At 44.1% G+C, this 27,094-nt stretch overlaps 2 protein-coding genes and 1 pseudogene across 2 annotated transcripts in view; 1 reads left to right on the plus strand and 2 right to left on the minus strand.

Moving 5' to 3' along the window:
• FOXC2 (forkhead box C2) overlaps positions 1 to 20,799 on the minus strand; it is a 70,662-nt gene extending 49,863 nt beyond the window's left edge. The window contains exon 1 of the mRNA XM_038368366.2: positions 18,883 to 20,799. Within this exon, the coding sequence (XP_038224294.2) occupies positions 18,883 to 20,193 (1,311 nt within the window). The 5' untranslated portion in view covers positions 20,194 to 20,799. The remainder of the gene's footprint in view (positions 1 to 18,882) is intronic.
• On the minus strand, positions 6,779 to 9,838 carry FOXL1 (forkhead box L1). The gene has a single exon (XM_038368367.2). The coding sequence runs from the start codon at positions 9,046 to 9,048 to the stop codon at positions 7,795 to 7,797; it is 1,254 nt and encodes a 417-aa protein (XP_038224295.1). The 5' UTR covers positions 9,049 to 9,838; the 3' UTR covers positions 6,779 to 7,794.
• A 5,225-nt stretch (positions 20,800 to 26,024) lies between the features above and the next one.
• LOC119841501 lies at positions 26,025 to 26,178 on the plus strand (annotated as a pseudogene).
• Positions 26,179 to 27,094: the final 916 nt, after the last annotated feature.

Raw genomic sequence — 27,094 nt, forward strand, 5'->3', positions numbered from 1 at the left:
GACTGCCAGGTAGAAGGCCTAGGAATTATCTTGCCTTTACACAGCAGAATGGATGAACACTTGGGGGAGGGAGCGGGGCTGAGGCCAACATCTGAACACACCTTTAAAAAGGATGTCCCCCCACCTTAGCACCTGCTGCCAATTGCAACGTGTACGCTGGGTGCCTAGAAATCTTGGTCATGCCCTCAAGTGAGGTGTTTATGCCCCTTTAAGGCCATGGATTGCCTTCAAGCATGTTAGCCAGCCCCCTCCCTGCTCAACATCAGTACAGTGCTAAGAGTTTATCCTACCCACATGGATACAGTATGGTAGACTGGGGGAGGGAGATAAGATTTCTTATGCCTTTTTCCATTTGTACAAAAGAGAGCAGGATTTTGCCAATGTATGAACTGTGTTTAAATTTCCTGGCACCTAACTGATAGGTGACATTGGCTTAAATATTCTGTGAGTGTGTGTGTGTGAGAGAGAAAGACAGATTCATGGTATGTCACACAGCCTCATCTTACATGTCTAAGTCCTGATGTCTTTACCAGTGAAGGAGCTCTCAAATGCTAGAATCCCAAATTAGCTTTTCTTTCTATAACTCATTTGCTTGTTTCTTCAAGGCACTATACACTGTAGTATAAGGATGGGCTAGTCACACCACTTATCTCAAAATATACCCAGCAAAACAATGCTGGGGGTGGGGGCAGAGAAGCAGGACAGAGCATTAAAAATAATTGGTGTCTTTGGTCTACATAGATTGACTATTGTAATTTCCAGTGCAATTACCTTGCAAGTACCTTGCAAGTACCTTGGTTTGGCACTTTGAGCACTGTACAACTGAATTAGATCACTGTAATGTGATTTAAGTCCTTGTACAGTTGATTGACCTGCATTTAGTGGTTCCAGTATTGTGAACAAGAGCTGGCATGAACTACCATGAGTTTCTGATCCTCTCCCCTTCAGGTGAACTTTGCTACAGAGAAAAATTGCAAAGGGGCAGATTCTCTGGTGTAAATCACTGTTGCACTGTTGACTTCAATGGAGTGATGCTGATTCACACCAGCTAGGGATCTAGCCCAAGGAGTTTATTCGTCCATCAAAATACCAGAGATGCCTGAAAGCTTCACTATTACCATTAAAGGGAATTACACAGGACCTCAATCAAAGCCCATTGATGCCAATGGAAAAATTCCCATTGACTACAATTGGCTTTGGATCAGGCCCATAACCATGTTCATTTGGATAATGCATATCCTTTTAAAAGTCATATAATTTACTCCTTGCCTTAGCCCTGCTACAAGTATACAATGTAGGAATATGAGACTTGTGTATTTACATCTCTCCAAGCAAAGGAATTTACTTAATTGGGTTTGAAGAATAATACATGTTGTTATAATGCCCACAACAAGTGAAGCAAACCCAACGTAACCAAAAAATCTGCTTTAGTATTCCTTCCTCTGGCCTGCCCTGCATTTTCTGCTTTCATAAGACTGTGAGCTTCTTAGGGCAAGGACTTTATTCGGTCTTTATATTATACTTTGTAAAGTGCCATGCACATTTTCAGTGCTTAACAAATAATAATAATGAAAATTAGTGATATGTTTGTATTTTGCATAATTTTTTAACAATAGCTGGCTGTTGCTCTAGTGGTTGTTGTTTTGTCCTTAAAATTACATTGTTGTGATGAAATTATAATGAAAATTATCATTTTGTTCTTGCAATGTGTATTTATTTTTAGTGGGAAACATGCATTATTCATAATGTTGTCCAAGCTGTAGAAGTTACTCATGCAAGAAATGACTTGCAAATCCTGACCTGATTTCAAAAAATGTGGGAAAGTTTATTTATTTCTCAGTGCATTCCTGATTTGCAGTGTACTATCTAAAAATGTCACTAAGATTTAAGCTGACGGAGCTCATGCTAAATTTAGCCACTATATTATAAATAAACATTCTTTATGCATTACTGAACTGACTTTGAAGCTGGGTTAAAACAAATTGCATTTTCAAGAGCCTTAACAATGTTTTACTCTGGAGCAAGCTCATATCTCAATTAGTAATAATGTCTTATCCTATGTAATCTGAAAATGTGATTTAGGGCCCAGCCCTGAATTCCTTTAAGGAATACAGAATCAGACCCTGCATTTATCTTCTACGGGGCCAGTTCTCTCCTTAATCGAACAAAACTTCCTGTGTGCCCTTGATTATATAATGGGCCCCATTCTGAAAGCCCTCTAAGCAATAAACTCATATTGAAGTCCACTGGAATTCAGCATGTATAAAGCTTGAAAGGTCTGGCCTATTATAAAGAAAGCACTTAATGGCTTGTCTGGCTAAAGCACTAAAAATAAAGTGTAGGGAGCAATTATGCAATAGCCAGACTGATGAATTACATAACCTAATAGTCCTTTTCCATCTGCAACTTCTCTGATTCTGTGATCTCTTTTTCTCAGTCTTTAGGCTAAGATCAGATGTGTTGTCTTCTTAATATCTCATGCGTTGTCTCTCAGGGGACTACGTCCTAATTTGCAAAGAGTATGGATTTGGTAATCTGCTAGCTCCTTCCCACCTCTAACATCTGTGTTCCTATGACCTTTATAAACAGCTAAAGAGCAATTAGCAGAAAACTTCTGGCCTTCTGGCTTGAAAAAAGACATCATCTTATGTAATGAAACCAAGTATCTTGCTTAGGATAGGAAGGAAAGAAGAAGTAACTAATATTTTAAATTGTAAAAAAAAAAAAAAAAAAAAAAAGTGTTGAAAAAAGATCTGTTATTATTACTATTATTTGTTATTTTATTGTCTTTGAAAGCAGCCAGGGTAGGACACGCATTCCCTTTGCTAACTGAGGGTGCCCAAAAACATCTTCTATTTGTACATAAATATATAAAATGCCTTGGAACCAATTCTAAGCAAACACACACACAGTATTTAATGATGAGAAACCCCACTTAAAAGGAATTAAATTCCTGGATTGTTGCAATGGACTCCTATGTGCAAATTTCAGTTCCCTATAGGAAACCTGTGTTTGAAATTGTTGTTCTGTGAACCAGGTAACTTCACTGTATACTCTGTGTGTTCCTGCAAGTTAGAAGTGGCTGCATAACTCAAGAGACATGAAACCTTGATGAGTCATGATATAGGTCATTCCTATCCAGTGGAATGGAAAGACAGATACACTGCCCACATAAGCAATATTCTGTTCTGTGTCATAGAATATTTTCTACTTTGTTCCCAGTATTTCAGACTTAAATTTATTGCCAGGCCAGAGAGGTTGAGAACTCTGGGCTGAAGATTCCACAGATGTGTCAAATACTGGGTGGTAATTTTCAGCATTGGCAGCTGCTCCTTTGCCTATAGAACAGGCGTGAAACTTTTGACAACAAATTCCAGGAGTCCATCAAGATGCCCATCTTTGTATGACATTTTAGGATATCAGTAAAATTTGTAAACATGAATTCTTATTGGAGTAGTAATAGCATGTTCAACTATATACAAGTTGTGTGTGTGAGAGAGAGAGAATATGCACATAAGTTCACATTGGAGTCTGCATATATTACATAGTTCTCATTTTATTATTGGTTTCAGAGTAGCAGCTGTGTTAGTCTGTATTCGCAAAAAGAAAAGGAGTACTTGTGGCACCTTAGAGACTAACAAATTTATTTGAGTATAAGCTTTTGTGAGCTACAGCTCACTTCATCGGATGCATTATTGTTTTTCTTATCTTATGTACAAATGGATGACATACAAAGGGAGTGTACAAATAAATAATTCTATCAGCCCATCATGCTTTATTATACATACGCTTTCTCTGTCACATACATTAGTCAACTGTCAGTGCTAGCTAATTCCAAATTGTGGCTCAAAATAATTTGCCTCATTCTGATTTCACTCCAATTGGTGTCATACCAGTATGTCTATTGACATCACCAGAGTAGGTGTGATCAAAATTAGGCCCAGTGTAGCTTTTAAAAACAGCAGCAGTGTGTTGGCCACATTCCACCCCCAGGGGAAAAAAAGGGGCAGGGGGTGTCACACCCCACAGAAAATAAACCTCCACAAAATATAAAAATTAACAATACTCCAAAAATCTGCCTGTGGACAAAAGACACCTACTGTATATGTTGGGCTAAATTCTAGTTTCATTTTCAGCCATTAAGATGGCTGCCTGACTGTGGCTCAGCCCTGAACTACTCACTGGCACAGAGAAAGAACTCAGCCACATTTCTTAATTCTTTCTAATGATACAAGGGTAAGGGGACGGCCAACAGCATTGGAAGAAAGATCATTTTAAACAATGAAAGGAAGCAATCTCTTTTACAGAATTCACAGTTAACCTGTGGAACTCCGTTCCAAAAAATATCAGTGAAGCCCAGAGCTTGGCTGGATTTGACAAAGGATTTGCCTAGCAGTTTCCAATTTGTGGTCCATAGACAAGCAGTGGTCCACAAAATCTTTCTCTGTTCTCCACAAAGAGTTGGGTTGCTGGCTTAACAGCCCTGATCCACTCCAGCCGGGACACCTGTAGAAGGAAGGAAAATGGTGGATCTGCCGCTAGAGGCTGCTCTTTTATCAAAGGGGCTGCTGTTTCACTCTCTCAAAGCCAAAGAGAAGCCACCTACCCCGTCACACCCAGATATACCATATGCTGGAGAAAAAGGAACTGGGATAAAAGTGGGTATCTTGGGGCCTAGGCTGAGTGCTGAGGAGCCGCAGAACGAGAGTGCTACGAGGCCAAGGGAGTAGGCTGAGAGCCGGGGCAAAGATAGGACTGAAAATCCAAGAAGTGAGTGAAATGGAATTGATTATTGGTGGGGATGTTTAGTTTGTGTAAGAGTGGGTGGGGTGGGATATTTCTGTGTGTGGCAATTCACAGTCCTATACCAAAGACAATCACTCCCTCCCACCCCCACCCCAGGAGATTACTGTAGCTCCTAGAGGTGGGATGTTGCCTAATCTTGATGTGCAGCCTGATTTGGAGGAGGGCGATTATAGGATCTCTCTACTGAGAGGGGGCCCACACTTCAAAAACTATGGGAACCTTTCAGATTAAGCATTGATAGGGCTAATAAGAACATTGACAGTTAGTTACAGCGGTTAGATGTTTTTGGTTTTGGTTTGGTTTGGTTGTTTGGATTTTTTTAGAGATATAAACTCTCATGATTCAGGGCATAAACCAACCGCTAAGTGAGGGGACTAGGGGGGAAATTACCATATGGGCAGGGTGTTCCATAATTGAATGCCATGTACCTTCCTCTGAAGCATCTGATACTGGACACCACTGGAGGCAGGATATTGAACTAGATGGACCACTGATCTGGTCTGGCAATACCTATTTTCCCATGGATCCTATTCCCATCTCAGCCAAAGGCAAAACACTCATTGACTTCCATGGGTGGAACTGATATGATATGAACTTCTCAGTTCATACACATGTGAAACTGCCTTTGACTGCAGTGGGAGCTACGGCTGAGTCAGAACTGTGCAAGGCCTAACTGATACAGGCATCATCCTGGCTCTTTTGTGCCGCTGACATCGCCACCCCTGAGCCCTGAAAGACTTCCGTGATGTCATCCGCCATCGCTGACACTTCACAAGGTGGCCATGTATTGAGTTTGCTGTAATGCTTGTATCGAGTTACACATGTGACCAGCAAATCAGACGACTAAGTGGGAAAGCAAATCAGACGACTAAGTGGGAAAGTAAAAATATTAACCCTTTCAGTCTCAAGGGATCAGAATAAAATACTGTGGGGCTGTCCTGGTTAAAAAGAAGTGGGCAAACTAAGCTTACCTAAATCCAGACTGAAGTGTTTAAAAAAAGTGGGTAAACTAAACTAAACTAAACTAAACTCCATGTTGCCCAAACGAGAAGAGAGTAAACCCAGTTTATCCTTGGCTACACTACTGTGTCTGAATTTTACAGATCTGTGGCGGCTGTAACTCCTTCACAGTTGTAATGGCTCCCCTATGAACTACAGGATTAGACAGTGCCATAAATTTTTTGAACAGCTTTATCTACAGTTGGCATCATACTCAGCAGGGTTTTAAAATAAATAAATAAATAAGGTTGTCATGCTTACCTGAAATCCCTTTTTGCCATTCAATGGCAGGCATAAAAAGCAACTTTTCGGTGGGTTTTGAGATTTTTAGAGAAAAGGTTTGTACACTGGATGCATATGTTAGTTTAAAAATGTAGCTAAGCCTCTCTCTAGGTCAGCACTACCTCCCACGGCTCCGTGACTTTTTGTACTTTCCCACATCAGATAAGCTGAGAGTTATTTGCAGATTCTGGATGTTCAGCTCCTGAACTCCACGTCTAAATGCAAACAGCCCCGGAATCAGGAGCTGCTCGGACATTTCAAAGAAAACCCCAGACCACTCTGTGGGGAATAGCGAATGAGTCTGAATCAGAGCTGTATCGACAAGCCCAGCTCTTCCTCGGCAGTCTCTGGTCAAGGGGTTTATTTAAAGACAGACTCCGCTTTGTGTGAGGGACATGTTATCTCTGTTGTCCGACAACAATTTTACTGACCCCTTCTTCAGCCTCTTATGCACTGGACAGTTAAAGGCGTTGAACTAATTTCTCTCTGAGCCTCTACTGTTCCTCAAGCAGCCTCTGAGAATTAAATATTAATAGTTCTGTAAAAATGCATCTCTTCTAGCGTTTTTACAGCGTCTTATTCCCTTTCTTCCCTCCCCGCCACTCTCTCCCTCACCCCCCCCCCAAAAACCAACATTTCTTTAGGCAACAGCAACTGGGGGTGATTTTTAAATAATCAGCCATATCATTGAACAAAATACTTTATTGAATATAGGTTCGGCTTCATAATGAAAGCTGATTATATAAAAGATTTCCAAAGGGCATTTGCCCACTAATATACAAAGAAAGCCTCAATATTTATTGAAAGAATAAAAAAAATGCTCTTGTCTATAACTCATCTAGGAGAAAATAAAAACCTACGGGGACAGGGGTTAGTTGATTGCTCTTGGTAGACGTCCAGTTTGTAACAAGGTAACTCCAAGATTAATGTATATTATTGTGATCAGTGTGGTTTTATGTTTAGAGCATCGGATTCCATATATATAAAAAATGGCAGTTTCTCCAGTCCACGTCCTTCAAAATCGGGTGTTCTCTGTAACCAGCTTCAGTGACACAGACACTATCAAAATACGCTAAAAAGGCAAGCACTATGCAGTAAACCAGCTTGAATGCACGCCATGAATTGTATACCGTGCTGATTCCAAGCAAGTCGGATTGTACCGAAGGAAATTCCATTTGTGACTCTTTTTATGTCATTTATCTATTCGATTTATTTAAATTACCAGGTTGGGGTTTATTAGGCAGCGTGGCAGCGATTGTATATATGTGTGCGGGAAAATATATGTATTCACTGCAAAATAACATAAGCACAAGAAAAACACATGATTAAATTGGGGTGCATGGGGAGGGTTGTTTTTTAACGTGAAAGCAAAGCAGTTGGACAAAACCAGGTCTTAAATGCATGATGGACGGCAAGAATAAACCATCAGGCTGCTGTACTGTTTGTGAGATTTTTGTTACAGCCAACGTAAAAAAAAAAAAAAAAAAAAAAAAAAAAAAAGTTACCTTAAAGTATATTTGGAAGAAAAAATATCTAGTCAAGAAATCTGCTGAGAAAGAAACGGTTGAAAATGCCATAAAATCCTAATATTCTTAACCCATGTAATTCATTCTTGGTATATATATATATATATATATATATATATATATTCGATCCAATTCCGTGTGTGTATATAATTGGATATCAAATTGCATTTGGGGGTTTTTGTTACTGAAAATTAAATACCGTCTCGGACAAGTGAAGAGGAAAATAAGAGAGAAAGGGAATCCCGATCTGATAAAATCTACCTTGAATTTGGGAATCGAGCATCAGGGAAGCACTGAAAGCTGGACAGACATTAGCATTAGCTGCCAGCGACCCACTGATGTATCCAGCTGGCAGGCTTTCCAAAGCCAACTTGGAGGCGCTCGGGTCCCAGCCTCCCTCTGCCTGCGCGTCCTCTTTGGCTGGCGTTTGGAGAGTTTTGTGAGCTAAGATGCTGTCTATACTGAAGCTTTTGGACTTCTCTGAGCTTTTCGGAGGCATTTGATCTGTCCCGGCTGCGGAGCCCACCTGGCTCTGATTGGCACTTGGGGAGAGCAGGCGTGCACCAGAGGTGGGCATATGCTGACATGCCCTGGCCTCTGCCAGCGCCTTCTCCTCCGCCTCTCCCTCCGAAGAGCTCACCACCCTTTCCCCCTCGGGAATGCTTCCCTCCTTGGAGGCAGGCGCAGGGACCTGAGGACCTGCGCACCTGGATGGATGGGGATGGCCCCAAGGGGCAGGGGGCGCCTCTGGCTGCGGAGGATCTGCTGCTGCCCGGTTGCATCTCACAGAGCTCGCCTTGCTCTCGCCTTCCTCTGCTGGGGCCAGTGCATCCCCAGGGGCGCAGGCTGGCTCCAGGGTCTCTCCTCCTGCGGATGCAGCCTGGCTCCCCCGGAATCTCTTCGGTTGCACATCAGCTCGGTTGCCAGCGGGCTGCTCCTTCCCCTCCTCCGCCTCTGCCTTGCCCTTGGTCTCCTGGGATCCTGAGGCTTTGGGCTTCCTTTTCCTCCGCCGGTAGTTCCCGTTTTCAAACATATCCAGGCACCTGGGGTCTAAAGTCCAGTAGCTGCCTTTGCCAGGTCTGCCTTTCTCCCGGGGCACCTTGATGAAGCAGTCGTTGAGGGAGAGATTGTGCCGGATGGAATTCTGCCAGCCCTGCCTGTTGTCGTGGTAGAAAGGGAACCGCTCCATGATGAACTGGTAGATGCCGTTGAGAGTCACCTTCTGGTCTGGAGCCTCCTTGATGGCCATGGCAATGAGAGCGATGTAGCTATAAGGAGGCTTCTGGGGAGGTTCCTGCCTGGAGATCACGCTAGTGGAAGCGAAGCCTAAAGCAGCAGGCAGTCCAGCCCTGTCGGCCCCGTACAGATAGACCATGGAGGAGCCATTTAGCGGGCTGCTCACTGGAGGTAGATGGCTGCCGAAAATGTGGCTCATCGCGGATGTGGTTTTAGCTCCGGGTCTTTCCCCTGGCAGTTCAGAGACGGGAAAGGACAAGGAAGAAACCCTCCAAGAGTCCACCGGGGAGCTATTTGTGTGAGCTCAGACCCCAACCCTGCCTCAACGAGTTTGTTCTCCCTCTGTCCCGGCTTCATCGCTCTTTTTTTTTTTTTTTAAAGAAAAAAAAATGTTAAATAATTGTTGTAAGTTTGCTATTATATGTTGACTTAGCACTGGAAAATAAATTGTCTCCGATAAACAGTCGCTTGTGTTCTCAGCCCACCCACATTAATTAAAATATCATTGCTACAAAACTCCAAGCTCCCTCCACGTGTCTCTCTGGTACCAGCCAATGGTTCGCCGGGTTTGTCCTTCATTTGTTTATAGCATTAGTCTGTTGATAAGTCTGCCCACCCAAGTTGAATCAAGCTGTGTTTATTTGGAAAAATTTCCGGGCACCCAATATATAAACGCACTGATCTGATGTTTGAAATATCACGTCCACCCTTTGACGCTGTAAGCACACAGTCAGCAAAGCAGGATGTACACGGCTGGAGCTCAGGGGGAGAAGGGGCAGAAACCCCCGGGTAAAGGAGGATTTGGTTTTTTGAAAGGATCAATGCTGAGGAAACCAGGCAATTAACTGGAGCTGCAAGGAAGAACCTAGGGGTCTGCCTCGCTCTCTCTCTCCAAGTGGCGAACAGGGTTGAATCCTCAACTGGTGTAAATCAACGCAGCTCCACTGATTTGCACCCGCTGTGGACCTGGTTTTTTGCCTTCAAACCTGCAGTCAGAGAAGATGAGAGTTGGAAGAGACCTCAGGAGGTCATCTAGTCCAATCCCCTGCTCAAAGCAGGACCAACCCCACCTAAATCAAAATCAGTGCAGGGATTGCTCCTGACACATAAGATAGACATCCAAGCAACCAGGTTTGCATCAAAGATTCAGTAGAAAGCACGTCTGAAGACAGATGAAACAAAAGTCCGGGGAAGCGATCCAAGCCGGGGTATGCGCTAATCGTGTGTCTGCTGCCATTTGAACAGGCTGCTTGTACAGAGTGATGCTAATATTAGTCTCTCTAACCTCAAGGGTGAGAAGAGTCCCCCCACTGCCAGTGAAATCCACCAGGAGGAAATTCTGTCTTCGGACCTCAGGCCCCAGGCTAGTGCTGTGTGTATGCAGGGGGATGCGAGTTAAGCGATCCTTCTTTTCGAGGAACCAAAATCGAAGGGGATTTTGATTATTATTTGGGGGTCACAGTGGGATTGCAAGGAGCAACCGCGCTCCATAAAAGGCGAACTTGGCAGGCATGGGGGGAGGTTTCGTATTTGTGAATGCAGGCCTGTTGCTTTATATTATGTACTTTCCTGTTTATACCAAGGATGGGGATTATAACAACTTTACAAGTGCACACAGCTGGCCGGTGATTACATTAGGCATTTGTGATGCTCTTTTTTGTATAAACGTTCAGGGTTTTTTTTTTAATTGACTGATGTAATGATTTTAATCAAAGGTACTGGCTGAGTCGGACTCAGAAAGAGGTGTCAGCTCTTTAATGAGGGCGATGAACAGACCCCCACTAAGCGTGCCCTCTAATGTTGTGAAATGTCGACAATCAGTTCGCTCTTCTCTTTGTGGGTGAAAAGGACAGATGCTTAGGGCCCTGTTGTGTCCCCAGTTTTTAAAACAGTCAGTGGTGGGGCGGGGAAATCTGCTAAAAACCTATGACAAGAGATGGTCCATGGAAACTGACTAACATAGGAGCATTTTTAGGAAGCTGTGTAAAGGCAGATCTGAGTCATGAGTTTCTGTTCTGATTAGAGGCTGTTTGCCTGCCATCTCTTCTGGGAGCAAAATGTGCTCAGAAGGAAGCATGGGCCACGTCTCCTGTAGGGTCTGATCCAAACTTGAATGGCTTCCCTGGGCTTTGCATCGAGCCCAGACCGAGGGCCAATCAACTTGTAATGCCAGCACTCGTTTGAGTGGAGCAAGTGGGATTTGGCCACCACTGGTAACTTCCAAACATAATCGGGGAAATTAAGTGTGCCGTTAGAAACCAGAGTCCCGATCCTGTATACCTTGTCCAGATAAAACTATGGACTCGAATGGGACTTCTGTCTGACTGCAGGATCGGGCCCTTATTGCATCATAAACATCACACTACTTTTAAAAGGGCTAGTTGGGAATTCCCTGAGGGTTATTCCCCAGCTGCCCAGCAGGAGATCAGAAGCGGGGAAGAAACCTGATTTGATTTCTGCATTTTCAGATGAATCCAGCAGGGGTTCAGATTAACAGCTAGAGAAAGCAATCCTCTTGCTTTGGATTTGCAAATTACTTTTTTTTTTAAAGTGGATTTCTGATGTTCTCATTTGTTGTTATAGATTGGGACCTCGCTTCCACAAAGTCTGCTTATTGATAGGATCGTGACTCTTTGATTTCGGGCATAACTTCGTAGAATTAAACCAGAGGGAGCTAAATCGAGTCCCTAGTAACTCGGCACATTTCAGAGAGTCAAGAAACGGCAAACACTTTTATTTGATATAAATTATCACATGCCGGGGGTGGGGGGAGGGCGATCTATATTAGCAAGCGCCTTTCGCTCCCAGGGGCTGTTTGTCCACATTCAGCGAGTACCCCCCCCCAAAAAAAGTGGCCCTTGGTTGAGTTTAGACATCAGTTCTCCTAAGCATTTCTTCGTGAAACATTATTTCACATAAAACTTCCTTGTAAAGGGGGCTCTGCGCATCCGTGTCGGAGCCCAGCTGCTTTCACTCATCTGACACCTTATCGACATCTGCAGTGGGGATTTTAAACGGGAGATCAACGTTTAACATCGCCCCCCCCCCCCAGGCTTTATTTAAATTCTCACCGACTCTAGTGCGTCTCCTTGAGAAATCCAAGCAAGAAATATTAAAATAATAAATACTCCCCTGCGGTGGCAGCGGGCCCGGGATACAGACACAGGCTCACACGGCCCCACAGCGGTTTCTTGCCTCACGTTTTTGTACATCGCTGCGAGAAATCCCCTCGGGAGGCAAAGAAGAGACGTTCGTCTCGGGTTGAAAACCACCAGTCGGAGTTTCCCTAACAGCTCATTCGCTCCCTGGGTGCGCTACCCTCTTCGGATGCCCTGACCTCCTGACAGGGGCCGCTTGGGAGCAGCCATGGATGGGTCTGTAATCCGAGCCGCTCTCATTGCCACAGTCCGGGGCTGGGAGCGAGTGACCGAGAAGCTCCGTGGGGAACTTTCTTTCTCCATGCTGGGCACAAGAACCGAGACATGTGCCTCGTCCAGGCTCTTTAGAGACTCCGGGGTGTGCTTTCGCTTCCCGAAAGCCGGCACTCGCTTCCCTTCAAGGCAGCAGGACAGAGGGAGGCTGTCCTAGCAGAGACACACACTTGGCAGCCTAGAGGGTATTTAGCAGCTTCTGTGGTCCCGAGAAGGGAGCAGAGCCTGGGGTGTAACATCGGTAGCGTTTCCCCCACCCTTCCAGACAGGACCCCCTGCAAGTTATTAAAAACGGCTCATAGCCAAAATGTTCACACTTGGGGGCCTAAAGTAAGTCACCTAAACCCATACTTAGGCACCCCAATAAAACGATCTGATTTTTAAAGGTGTTTCACTTTAGGCACCCAGTCTTGCCCATTTTTAACCTATATGGTCCCATGTTGTTATTCCCTAGATCTCCAGGCCTTGACATCATTATACCTAATGCTTTGCATCTGAGTCCATGGTGCACTGGAGCAGCAGTCAAGTTTGTGCTCAGTGTCAAATGAGAACTAAAAACAGTTTGCCCTTTGCATGATGCAAAACGGGTGCTAGCGGCAGCTTTACAGCTGCGAATCTCTCTCACAGAGGCACTTTCTACCTAACGCCTTTTCATTTCTTTTTCCACGCCCTGCTCAGGGCTTTCAAGTTCTCCAGTGTCTACCCCAAGAAGGAAAAATAAAACACGAAGGAGGCTTGCAACAGATGCTAAAGGGGAAGCGATGCTAAACGGGGTGTTAATATATTTGTGCAAACCTGGCAGGTGACTAGAATGTGATCTTAATTGGTCTGGGTATGTTATATTTTTGGGAGTTCCTAAACGGACTGCATTTGAGTCCTGTAGCACAAAGGAAATTCGCTTATTTGTTGCTTGGATTGGCAGAGCTGGAACAGAAATACGCGGTATAAAGAGCTGTTGGTTTTCAACACGCACTTTTCTGATCGCAACTCATAGCCAACCTGTGGTACACTGTGCCAGGGGATGGTGTGAGGACAAAAGCATAACTGGGTTCAAAAAAATAATTAGATAAATTTAGGGAGGATAGGTCCATCAATGGCTATTAGCCAAGGGAGTCAACCCCATGCTCTGGGTGTCCCTAAACCGCTGACTGACAGAATCTGGGGATGGATCACTCGATAAATTGCCTTGTTCTGTTCAGTCCCTTTGAAGCGTCTGGCACTGGCCACTCTGGGAAGACAGGATGCTGGGCTAGATGGACCATTGGGCTGACTCGGCATGGCCGTTCTTATGAATTAAAGGTCATGGGAAGTGGGGAGGGATCAGTAAACTAGGCAGCAGACTTGAAGTCCCAAGCCATTTTGGCATTACAATGTATTGATAGTGCTAGGTGTCCACCCACCATCCTCATTAGCCAAAATAAACCCCAACCAAGGTTGGGTCCAGCAGAGGTGAACTCTGAAATACAGCGACTTCCCTGATAGACGCTGATCTTGGCCCCCGGTTAGTTTGTACTTGAGCACAATTGAAGGATTGGGCGCTGTGCCAGAGCAAAGATTATAATAGGATCGGCTCCTTAACGGTGCACTGGGATTTATGTTGGTCCCTCACCTGTAAGCAAGTACACTGTAGGGCCCGATCCTGCCAGGTGCTGAATCTGTCCCTGAATGAGGCTTACAGGTGAAGGTGGCGTCACACCATAACATGATTGGGGATGGGGGAGTATTTTGGCTGGCAGAATTATGAGATCATCAGCAACGGTTGCAACGGACGTGACTACTTTAAATGCTCTAAACACAAACACAAAACACACAAACAAACACACCCCGATTCTGCTCCCATCGAAACCAATGACAAAACTTTCATTGACTTCTGTAGGGTAGGATCCAGGCCCCCCACCCCCCAATAAAGCCACGTGAGTCAATCCTGTTGGAAAGAACTACAGTGTCCCACACTATTCTGTGAGGACTCTAGGGTGGGGTATTTGCTGTTGTTTTATTGCTCTTGCAAAGCAAGAGTCCAGACAATGTGACTGGACAGTTTAAAAATTTAAACTGTTATTTTTAGCACGGCTCTAATTCCCCTGGCTGGTTTAAACCACCTGGGAGACAATCATCCAGATCGGGTGAAAGCCCTTTTTTTGGCAAAAAAAACAAACAACAAAAACAACAAAAACGCGACTTTAAAAACAAACAAAGAAAACCCCGCACCAAAACCTGAGCAAACTGGGGATTAGATTCGCTTTTCCAGCAAGCATCTCAGACCAGATTCGGGAGAACACGCCGATTGCTTTTATAAACTATCAGGGACCTATTTCGCATGGAAAGAAACCGAGAAAAACGAAAGTTCTTGTTCTCTTTGACAAAAGTCTGTGTCTACAGATATAAATAATAGTGATTGTGATGTAGAGCTCTCCTTGCCTGGGGGGGGGATAGGGGGGAAATCTGTCAGAAGATGCTGGAGTCTGTTTTCTGCTTGAAGATTTTCGCATACAATGCAGAGGGGAAGGCGGGGGTAAAAACGCTACAGCTGTTTCCAAAGGGAGATAAGGGTGAAAGCGGATCGGTAGAGGGGGAAATATACGTATTGAAACACAAAATGTTACATGTTTCGCACCAAGATTCCCAGGGATAGATTTAACTCTTGGTGTTTTTCAGCAGAGCTCAGAGTTACTCTTGGTCGCTGCTATGGAAAATAGTACACCTACTTGGAATGTCTCCTCTGGTAAATGGGAAAAAACCATGCTTCGATTGTAAGTGTTTGCTAGGTGTTATTATTCTGTTAGGTTTTCCTTTTTTGAAGGAAAAAAAATAAGGAATCAAAATGAGCATGGCCGTATTATGCCCGAAAAAACTAAGGTTTAAAAAGTGAGTCCAACGCTGCAAATGAACACCCCTGCCCCCAGGCGTGCAATCGGTTGTGAGATCGACAGCTCAATCTCACAAACTTTATCCGGGAAACGCGTTTCTGGGCCCAAAATGCTGTCGCCAACAAATAGGAAATTAGCTAGCTGCTGAAACACTGCCATTTTCCAGGACCAGATCGTTGCAGCTTGGAGACAAGGAGCAGGGAGCCCTGTGAGAGAGACATTTAAGTGCTTTCTTTTCCTGAGGATTTTTATTTTATTGTTTAATGTGACATGGTCTTGCAGGAAGTCAGCCACCCGGAAAAGGGGGAACTTCAAGAGACGGAGACAAGGATGCATTTGACCTACCTGAGATCATTCCCTTCGAGTGGAAATCGAATAAAAATCATTAAAACGCCCTTTTTTTAAAAAAAATTGTTATTACTAATTCTTCTTTGGGGACTTTGGTTTTCTACCATAGCCGAGATCAGGCGGGTAGGACTCAATATTGGGTCTGGAAAACAGCTGGAGCCTGAGCGATCATGAAAATTTGGAAACGCAAACAAGAGGATGCTGCCCGCAGTCACTGTTTAACGGGGGCTCCGCGCTTTCCAGGGTCCAGTGTCACTCTGGAACTGTCCAGCAAAAGAGCAACTTTCCGGAGAGCCGCAGCAAGCGTGTCAAACAAATGCCAGCTGAGGGAAAGGACTGGTAGCAGCAGCAAGTGGCTGCCCTTTCGGGGGAAAGCACAAGCACCCGGCTCTGGCAGTAGCTTCGGGAGGTCGATATCAGCCACGGGGAAGTCCTTTATCCCGTCAGCTATTTGTAAAATGCGACTGCAATAAGATAATGTCGTGCGGCAAGCCTGGACCGCATGTTGGCGCATCAGCACTGAGGCGTCTCTATCTACACTATGCCAGCCTGAGAATCCCCGGAGTGGTCCTGGGTTATTCAGACCCCACTCCCTGCTAACCCCCCTCAAGGGTCTACTGCCCTTTAGACAAACCAGGAAAAGGCTCAAGCAGCAGATCACCTGTGCCTGCCACCCCACTCTCCGCCCCGGAGGCCCTATGTTGTAGAGAGAATCTGCCACTGGGAACTCTGGCTCAAGCAAGGAACCTGTTAGGGAGGAGAAGTGGCAAGTTTAATGTTAGTGGCCCTGGATATTCCTCTGTCTCCCTATCTCCCCCCCCCCCACACACACACACACACGCTTGCAGGGGATTCTCACACTCAGCCCTCCCTCTACCCACCCAAAAAAGAAGCAGCCTCAGTTTGAAAATCCAGCCTCAAGCCCCTGATTTTCAGCTTACAGGTACAGAACAACGCGATGAGGCGACTGTGAGTTGGGGGGGGGGGAAGCTATTAAGCGAAAAATCTCCCCGATTTAATTTGAAGAAGGGGCGAGGATTTGGGGAGGTCGGCGGGGAAGGAGAGTGTATTCTCTCCTCTTTTTTTCCTCCTTTCTCCCCGCCTTGCTCTTTTATGAATAGACAAAAAAACTGGAGAATTTGGCAAGAGCAGCTCGGGTTTTGTAGGAAGGCTGCTGAAATACAGCACCAATTAATCTGATGGGCCATGTTTCATTTCAACCAAGCGTTTCAATGCACGCTGCCAAAATTCGGCAGCATCTGGTATTTGCCAGATCAAAATCAGCCCAGGTAATATGTCTGCCACGAACTACGGTGTATCTTCTCCGTCCAGCTATTCACCTTTTCGTCCTAATAGGTGATTAGTGTTTTTTTATTTGTTTTTTATGGGAGGAGATTTGCCTCCTCAGCCGGTTTTATTGTGCTGCATTTATAGTCTGTGATTCCATATGTTAGCATCTGTATTTATTGACAATCTTTGCAGCTAGCACCTACATTCGTTGGGTACTTATGTTATTACCATTAAAATTAATTTGGTAGAAACAAGCTGTGTTTGAAAAGGGCTCCTAAGGCCATTTTTATCTAAAGGCTGCTTTATTCGTGACCAACGTGCTAGACAATCCTGTGATGGTATTTTTTTATTATTAATTATTATTATTATTATTACTATTACTAAGCAACAACGAGCCACTGCATTTCTGAAGCATGTTAAAGTTGTTTAGAAGAGATCTGAAGGAAGAGAAGGCTGGTAGTTTTCACATGTCCACTGTCAGCCCCAGGCATTTATAATGAGAGCTCAGATAGGGTATGGGAAGCAGAAGATGAAGTCAGATGAAGACAGATCTTTTGTACAAGAAACGAATAAAAAAGAGAATGCGTTCAGACAGTGCTGCAAAACCATCCTCATATGAACTTGCTGGGATAGTTAGTAGGACTTCCTAATGAGATCCAGATCAAATGTTATTTTTTATTATCCTCACAGGATGTTATAAATTTATTTTTCCTATATACTGTTGTTTTATCGGGGCAACCGCCTGTAGTATATTGCTGCTGAACTGAGAGGTAACTGACTACATTCAAAGCACCTCATAAGGCCTACATCTCAGTAGGTAAATAAAACTGTCAAGAAAAAGATTAAAATAAGAGTGATTAATCAGAACCTATCCTGATGAGGATTCTTTCATTCACATAATTTGCGGATTGGAGAATCTCACTCAAGTTTCAAGCCGGCCAATTGTCCTGGGTTTGCAAAGTGTTCTGCAAATCTTCAGATCCTGGGAAGCCCCTTTAAACAACCCAGGAATGCCTACATGGTTTCATTTCAACTATGCTATTTCGTCACGTGAACTGAGCCTTTGTTAAATAAATAATCAGAAAGAAGAGTAATAAACCTTTAGTCTCTAGGAAATCTATTTGGTTTTAACATCAACGTGTTCCACGTTTTCTGCCTGAAAAATGGGATCAGGAAAACCTGCAAACACACACACACATTCACACACACACACACATGCGCCAGACTTTGAGCAGAAGAAAACAACATGGATTTATTTTAAGGTAAGTACAACGATTAAGACCACATAAGACAAACAAGCGTGAAGTAGAATAAAAACAAATAGTTCTCAGGAATGGTCAGAGTGGAGACTATTATACAAAACATCACACTGTCGTAAATAAAAAAAACGAATCAGATACCTTGTCTTTTTTTCCCAAAAATCCACCAACAAAAATAAATTATTTCCTCGTCTTGTAAAAAGAACTAAAGAGAAAGAAATTCTCTTGCATAATTGTACAAAAAAAAAGGAAGGAAGAAGAAATCACTTGTAATTAATTGGGCTGCCAGGAATTGTTGGGCAACATAAAAAAAAATAATCCAGTGAACTCAACTTTAAATATTATATTAATGGCTCTGAAAATTAGCCTGATTAGAAATCCACACATTTTACAGCACAATAAGAGAACTTAAAATACCCAGGACATATATTTATATATATAATATATATAATTTTCTTTTTAATCGCATAATGGTCGCTGTGATATTGGTCCATAACTTATTTTCGGAGACCTCCTATACTTTAGCATATAACTTTGCCACTTTGTTTAGATAGCTCTCTCTATATTTTAAAGATATCCCTTTTCAAGTAGAATTTACTTGTTTGGAATTTAAAGACGATGGAAGAGGATTAAGGGTCTATAAACTCTTTGGTTCCCAGGTCCGCTTAGAGGTTGTAAAAGTATTTCCTTGTGCAGTCTTAAGTGTTTGCTTAATTGGCCTACCCAGGAGAGTCAATGCTAATCAATACTTAGTGCAGTCATAGGAATAGGGGGTGGCGTGGCGGTATATGGAGGGCGTGGATCTATAGGGGATCTGACAGCTTGTGTTGCCGCTCACCTGATGCTCGTTGAGGGTCGAGCTCTCAATCCCCAGCCGGTGAGAGTTGAACATGTCCCGGACGGTCGGGAAAGTCTGCTGCTGGGAGCCAAACGTGTGCCCGGAGAGGTGGTTGAGCTCGGTGCTGTGGTTGAGGTACCAGGAGGCTGCCGGCTGCCCGGGCCCGCCGCTGGGATGCGGGTGGCTGGGGGTCAGCGCGCTTTCCTGGTTGGAGGCCAGGTTCATGGTGGCCAGGGGCGAAGAGGTGCCGTTGGGATGCTCCGAGATGGCTTCTTCCAGCGCGGTGGGGACGCACATGTGGCCCGACCTGTCCCCGGTGTAGAGGCTCATGGCCCGCATGCTGCAGTGGTAGCTCCCGCTCGTGTCCACACTCTGGCTGCACGCCTGGCTGTAGATGGAGGGTTGCGCCTGGGGGTAGCCCAGCGGCAGCGAAGCCACCAGCCCTGCCCCTGTCCGGCCGGAGGCGGCGCTCCCGGGGCTCAGCTCCCCCGGGGGAGAAGTCCGCAGGGTCATGATGTTCTCCACGCTGAAGCCCGACAGCCCGTTGCCGGCCGGGTGGTGCTCCGGCAGGGAGCTCTCGGTGGACACTGACGGGGTGGAAGCCACGCTCCTGGGGCTGCCGCTGCCCGGGCTCAGCGTCTCCACCTTGGTGATGACCGGCAGGTCTGGCGAGGAGGCCTCGCTCTTGATGACCACCTTCTTCTCGGAGGCCTCCTTGGAGATGTCCGGGCTGGAGATGCCCGGCGCCTTGGGCGGCTCCTTGGCCTGCCTCTCCTCCTTCTCCTTGGGCACGTCTTTCTTCTTGAAGCGCCGGCGGCGGCGCAGGAAGCTGCCGTTCTCGAACATGTTGTAGGAGTCCGGGTCCAGGGTCCAGTAGCTGCCCTTGCCGGGCTTCTTGTCGTCCCGGGGCACCTTGACGAAGCACTCGTTGAGGGAGAGGTTGTGGCGGATGCTGTTCTGCCAGCCCTGCTTGTTCTCCCGGTAGAAGGGGAACCGGTCCATGATGAACTGGTAAATCCCATTCAGGGTGATCTTCTTGTCCGGGGCGTTCTGGATGGCCATGGTGATGAGAGCGATGTAGCTGTAGGGAGGCTTCACCAGGTCCTTGGGGGCTGCCGGCTGGTGGTGATGGTAAGGCCCATAGGAGCGGCCCATGCCGGCGGCGTACTGGTCAGGGTGGCCCGAATAGACGCTCATGGGGCTGGCCATGTTGCTGTAAGTCCCCGCGGTCCGGTAGTAGTTCTGCTCGCTCAAGTAAGGCACCACTCCCAAGGCGTTGGGGTCGGAGACAGAGTAGCGAGCCTGCATCATGGATGGGGCTCCCCCAAATCGCAAGGCGACGCGACGAAATCACCGGGGTCCGGGGGAGGGGGGCGAAGAGGGTAGGGGTTTGGGGGAGAGGGGCTCACCCCAAGGGGATTCCTCTGCAGAGGAGAAGGGCGAGGGAGGAAGGGGCGAGAGAGAGGGAGAGTCTCAAACACAAGCTGCCCAAATCCAAAAGGGTCCTTAGCAGCAGTAAATCAGCAGCATCCTTCGGAGTCGCCAGGCGGAGCGCGCAGTGCGGATAGCTAGTGATCTCTCTGGGTTGTTGGGTTTTTTTTCAGAGGTGGTAAAAGCTGCTGCTAAAAGGGAGGCAGAAGCAGGGAATAATTCTCGCAGGCAAAGAAAAGTCTTGAGGGGGAAAAAAGATAATTCTTGCAACAACAACAACAACAACAACAACAACAAATTCTTCTGGGAGGGAAACCACCAACCCTTCTTGCGAACTCGGAACCAAAATAAACTCTAGGGCTGTGGATGAGCGTGTGAGAGTCCAGTGTGTGTGTGTGTGTGTGTGTGTGCGTGTGTGCGCGCAGAGCCACCGGCGAGCCCCGCAAATGCTAACTCCCCTTATAGGGTTTGGGAAAGTTTCAAAACTTTTCTTGCTGAAGGCGAGTTTTTACTCCTCGCCGGCCACGCCTCTGCCCCCGACTTTGAGCCAATCGCCGCGCACTTTGGGGTGGCTTTGTCCAATCAATGGGCAGAGAGAGAGAGAGAGAGAGAGAGAGAGAGAGGCTGCGGCAGAGCAGCGGTGCTGGGACCAAGGTAGACGCACAGGGGCTGTATCTTTTTGAAGGCGTTGGAAGGTAACGAGCATCCAACGCGGCTCATTAGTGACTTTTGTTTGCTCGCAGTAGAACTGTAAAGGATGTGAAATGTAATGTATGAACGGAATGGGGTTTTAAGCAGTAAACCAGGCCAGTTTTATGAAGAGCAGATCGCAATGATCAGCGATCACTGAAAACACTTCCCCGAGTGCTGTATTATTCCTCCAGGTTTTTAACGGAGGAAACCTGGAATGCTGTATAAACACAGAGCTTCCCATTTAAAATACATTTTAGTTTAAAATCAAATCACCCTCCTGCTATTCAGAAGGGGCTGATCATTTTCTTGGGTTCTTTCTCACACGCTTTTTGTAGCTTAGCTACCTATAAAAGCATTAGCACTGAAAGCTAGGGGATGGCACACATCACGTTTCATAGCGTACGCTATCAGATCAAATAGCCGGCACTGGGATATTTGGAGGGTAGCAAGTTTGCAGCTTCCTCGCACACTTTCAAAAAAATTGAGCAAATAAAAATAAATTTAAAAAAAAAGACCCAGGAGAAAAAGACCCACATCGAGATGAGTTTTCTTGGGTTTGTGAAACTCACCCCTCCTGCTTTCCCTAATGATTTCATTACAGGCAATCAGATTCGGTTAATTAGGGACGCATGCTTGGGGAGTGCAAAGTCCTGTATTTGCAAAGCTTCTGCGAAGTGCACTGCATTGATCGTGGATAAAGTTTCTCTCCAACGCAGCCAGATGAAGAAAGAAATGACCTCTCCTCCCGCCCCCAAGTAAAATAAAAAGCAAAGAACAAAACCACCTCCCTTTGGATCCAAATTTCTGAAAGGTGAATTTAAATTAAAACGGAATAAAATAGCTACAAATAGTTGTGTCCGCTACCTACTGAAATAAGGCCCTCCGTCTACAATTTACTTCATGCGACTTTTGAAAAGATCATCTAACAATTTGTGCAGAGCAAAACCCGGTCTTCGGGAATCGGTAAAGCTTCAGACGGACACATTTAACAAAAAGCGAATTTCGTGTGTGTGTGTATGTGTGAGAGAGAGAGAGAGAGGTCTTCTTATTTATCTTAACAAATGCACTCAGTACATAACTATCAGGGATCCAAATGGGGTAAGTATTGCAGGGCTAATGGTCCTACCTGAGAATCACAAAAGCTATCTGTGAATGTCTTAATACAAAGGGGAAAGTTTTTTTACCCAACACTTGAAAATCCACCAAAAACTTGTAATGGAAATTGATTGTAAAATGCAGTTGATGTCTTGGAAACTTTCACCTTCGTTTTGATGGCAATAAATTCAAATGACACGCATCGATTTCTTTAGGTAGAATAAATGCCAGGGTGATTTTCACAAGAGCATAAAAAAACAAATTAGGTTAGCGTTGCTGGTGTCTCATTTAAATGTATTAACGGAGAAACGCGGTTTATTTAACAGGTTTTAAAACGACTTCCCATTTTTAAACTTCAGCTTTCTGTACAACAACACTTCTGATCAGCCCTAATTGTTTTAAAGCACACAATAAGCATATGGGGACTTTTTAAAAAAAATCATATACAATTTTAAAAAGTTGTAAACGTCCAATTCTTCCCAAAGAAACACTGGCGGGTTATAGCTCTTTAACCTATTATTTCCTAAAAGTTTAAATTTGTCTCAACAAATAGCCTGGTTACTAAACCTTACCTCCCATCAGTTCACCACTCTCAAAACTTTACGGAGCGTAAGTTTCTAAAGAAATCGAAAAGACGCCCTGTGCCCCCGCATCAGGCATTTGGAAAATCTGTGGAGTCTAAGTCCAAAGGATCTGAACAGCTACAAGAAAAACTAGTTTCAGCCCCAAATGAGAGAGAGCTAGAGAGATCCTTTCAACCAAGAACGCAAAGGTGGACAAGAAATTCTCTTTTCCTTGGAATGCTCCGGCTCTTTTTGGTTTCCCCTTCAGGACTCCCCGGAGCAATGTTTGTTTGAGTTATTTGAACAACAGCTTTTACCTGCCTAGAGGTTTTGTCTTTACATTTTTTATTTACCCTTGGTGGACACTATAAAACAATACTCTGAACCTTTCCACTACCAGATTTCCCCCCCCCCCCCCCTTGAAATGTCCTTGCAATCTTGGAGAATGTTTTTGAGAAACAAGAAAATTGCAAAGACCCGGTTGAAAAGACTGGGATAATCAGGCAGGAGATTTGTCCCATTGTTTTTCTACAAAGGCAACAACAGAACCAGTTGCTCTGGTAGCCAAGTGAAGCTCTCCTCAAACATCACCTGAACTGAGAGTCTAGTTTGCTCACTTTGTGGGTTTTGGCGCCCTCTAGGGGATACACAGGAGACTGTAAATATTTTTCTCTGCAAACGCTCAGTGCATTTAATGGTAAAAATGTCGGTGCTGACACCTTGTGGACTTATCCTGGCAGAGCTGTCGTAGTATCAAAAATTTATCAAATGTCAAACACGAACGTTGTATATTAGTTTTCGGGGGGGACTGTCCTACGAACGTGTGTCAGTAGGTGCCAGAAATGGGAGGCAAGAGTTTATTGCAAAGAAGAAACAAGCTTTGCACAGGCAATGAAAAACTAAGCTTAGCTGTTGCAGTGACTACATTTTCCCTGCAAAAATATATGCACATACTTGCCTTAACTCTAAGCATACGCATACGGCTTTGCAGGATCAGAAACGAACCCAGCAGAGGTAGCGACATCTGAAAATGGGTATGGGGACATGACCCAAATATACACACAGAGAATCGGTTCATAGCAGCAAATGAAGATCCAAATGTGCCTGACTCAAAGCAAGTTAGTTAGTTTCAACTTTGACTACCTTGAGGAGCCTCCGTTGTTTTATTGTTTCCTGTGCAAAACGTTATACAACCGTAGAGAGTTTACTAGCAAATAGAAACTTGTTTCATAACAAACCAGATCGAACATACAATTTCAGCAAAATGAAGCAACATAGCTCTGTTTTGGTTTTTTGTTTGTTTGCTTTTTGGAATTTAGTTTTTCTCTAACCAAATGATATAGAGATTCTAGAGTTGTCTTTACTTGTATTCTGTACAGTACTGCCTATGATAATAATTATTTGATTAATAATTCTTCAAACCAAAGCATTACAAGCAATTACCTTACTGTATTGGTTTCATCTCCAGGACAGAAAATAAAGCAAAGAAATGCATCTGCCCCTATTTTTCAGCTTTCATTTTCAAGGAATTTGCAAGTTTTCTTTAAGCTGTCCTTAATTTGTCTTTTCTGAGGCTGGAGAAATTTGCAATAAAAGGCACTTGCAAGAATTGCGGAGAGCAGGACAAAAATACAAAAGGGATTTGGAATCCAGGCTTTTAGAAGCATTCCTTGGTTTTCTTCTTCTAAAACACATCAAGAAAGATTTTTACATTTTCCCTTATAAATCAAATGCTTGAATTTTAACAGTTCTTATAAGACAATGGTTTATTTTTCACTATTTTTGTAAGCAGTGTTGTAGACTCCTGGGTAGCAGGAGATTAGAGAGAGGAGGTGGCTGGGGATATCTTTTATTGGACCAACTTCTGTTGATGAGAGAGACAAGTTTTGGAGCTTGAAGAGCTTGAAAGCTTATATCTCTCACCAACAGAAGTTGGCCCAGGAAAATATATTACCTCACCCACTTTGTCTATCTTTCTCTATACTATATTCAAATTTTTAAGCAAAATTATTATATACTCAGATACTACAGTGAAATGTGCAATGCAGGAATTATAGTAGTATAGACTAGAACACTCCCTTTTATTAGGGCTTTTTAGGGCCTGATCCAACTTCTATTGAAACCAAAGAGAGACTTTCCACTGACTTTAGTGGGAGTGGGTTGGGTCATTAGTGCTAAAGCTCGAGTTGGCAATATATGTATGACAGTGAGAAAAGAGATCTTGGAAAAGTGATTTTGAGCAAATGGGATTTCAGTCTTATGGGATCAAACAATAGCTGATGCACAAAACCAGTAGAAGAGGCCTCAATTGTTAGGCAAGTTGCTAATTTAAGAGCCCACCCCCAAATATTCCTAAATGTATCACGTCCAGTTCTGTTTCGCCTTTGTTAGAAGACCAACTCTTTTAAGCAACTATTTTTTGATGGCTTCTTAGATAGATTTCATTATCTATCTATCTATCTATCTATCTATCTATCTATCTATCTATCTAATATTATCTTGGATAATTATATGGCCTCCCTTTTGAGTGTCCCATAATCTTTAATGTATTTATCTTCACAGCACCATTGTGAGATAGGAAAGTACTATCAGCCCCATTTTATAGGTGGTAAACTGAGGCATTAAGCTGCTAACTAACTTGCTCAAAGTCACACAGGAAGTCTGTGGTGGTCCTGGGACACAGACCTCCAAAATCCTAGGCTTGCCCATGGGACCATACTTCTTCTCTGATATACAGTAAATTATTTCTAAGGGGGAAGGGGATAATTGTAGGCACTTCAGTCCACACAGAGGAATTATCCTTCCAAAGATTCTGCTTCACCAGATTTAGAGTATCATAATTACCCTGAATTAAAGAAAGGTTGTAAATAGCTCATCAAGGGCCCAATCCTGAACTCCCTACAAAGACAAGTAAATGAGCCATCAATGTTATTGGGAGTTTTGCATGAATTGAAAGTGGAGAGTTGGCCTCCAAATCCTCAAACATCTGATTTACGTGGACGGTCTGTTATGTCTGGATGGGGAACCATTGACTTCAACAGCACTCAGTTTTGGTGTACCAGTCTTCCTGGATGGATCCCATTGCCCATGGCCCTCATTGCTTGTATTGAAATCAGGGTGAGTCTCACCATGGACTTCAAGAGAAACAGCATCAGGCTCCAGGGTTATTGGGACTGTTCTGCATTTAGCCAAACATGTTCATATTAATCCATGTCCAAAAATGCCCGGTGAACTTTGAGCAGAAAAGGTTTCCTAATGACCTGACCTTTTTTTATGTTTATTTATACAGATTTGTCAGAGAAAACGCGTATGCAATCAACTGCCATAGCAAAGAGAGACTGCATTTGTACCTGCCCAGCGATACAGGGGAGATATCATGATCACCAAGGTGGTTTTCCCAGTGTGAGGATCATCCATTGCACTGCGGGCATGCTGACCCCTGTGATTTCCCCAAAAGCAGGAAACTCAACTGCATAATTTGTGGCAGTGGGGAACTGTGTCAGTGCTTTCCCCTGGAAAAAAATACATCTGTAACTGTTCAGAAAGGAGCATCCTAATTTGTTCTGCTTTCTGGTTGGCATAGTAACAGTCAGTTCTGACTGTGGATGTATATCAGTAGCATCCAACCCAAGCAGATTAGAACCTAAATTCATAAGCCTTCTCCCACCACCACCCTTTAAAATAAACCTAGGTTTCATTGTTCCCATGACCCTGTATTCCACTTGATACAGGAATGTTCAGATTCTTGAAACGCTGTCTTCCCTGAGTCATTTTTTGAATATTTTAATTCTATAAATAATAATAAATACTGTAATTTAATATCTCATTAAATTTAAAAGAGAAAAAATGCTACTTTGAATAGCATAGGGAAGTGAAATTCAGTGTAAAGATTTTACATTATTCTGTTCATAAAGGACTGGATTTAAATGAAAATGTAATTGGTTGTGGGGCTTTTTGATTACTGTGTTTTTCCAGATATAGCACGCAATCTAAAAGAAAGACCAAGATATTTCTATAACTCTTTGGACTACACTGTGTTCTCGGTTTTTAAGCACAATTCCCCACTGGCTTCCACTTTAAAATTTATGGCACAGCATGTCCCTTTGTACATTTAATTTCAGGAAGAATATCGCCATTGTTCATGAATTTGGGCCATGCAACCATTTATATTGTTCTTATTAAAACTGAGCTAAAAGACACCTTGTAATCCCCAGCTGCAGACTGCTGGATTATAACGTAACAGTTGCCCACCAATGAGGACACTTCAAAAAAAGAAAGCAGAGCCAAGAATATCATACCCAGAAACTCACAAGAGGATACTTAATTTAAATCAAACATTCCACTAAGGCTCCTTATTTGGAATAGGGCAGAATTCTATAACAACACTCCACTGCCCCAGAGCTTGAAGGCTCAGTAATTCTGCTGGTTTT

The sequence above is a fragment of the Dermochelys coriacea genome, chromosome 12 (genome assembly GCF_009764565.3).
Source record: "Dermochelys coriacea isolate rDerCor1 chromosome 12, rDerCor1.pri.v4, whole genome shotgun sequence".
Classification (NCBI taxonomy): domain Eukaryota; kingdom Metazoa; phylum Chordata; order Testudines; family Dermochelyidae; genus Dermochelys; species Dermochelys coriacea.

Excerpts from the sequence above, each read along its gene's own strand:
- FOXL1 (XM_038368367.2), bottom strand. The coding sequence starts at position 9,048 with ATGAGCCACATTTTCGGCAGCCATCTACCTCCAGTGAGCAGCCCGCTA.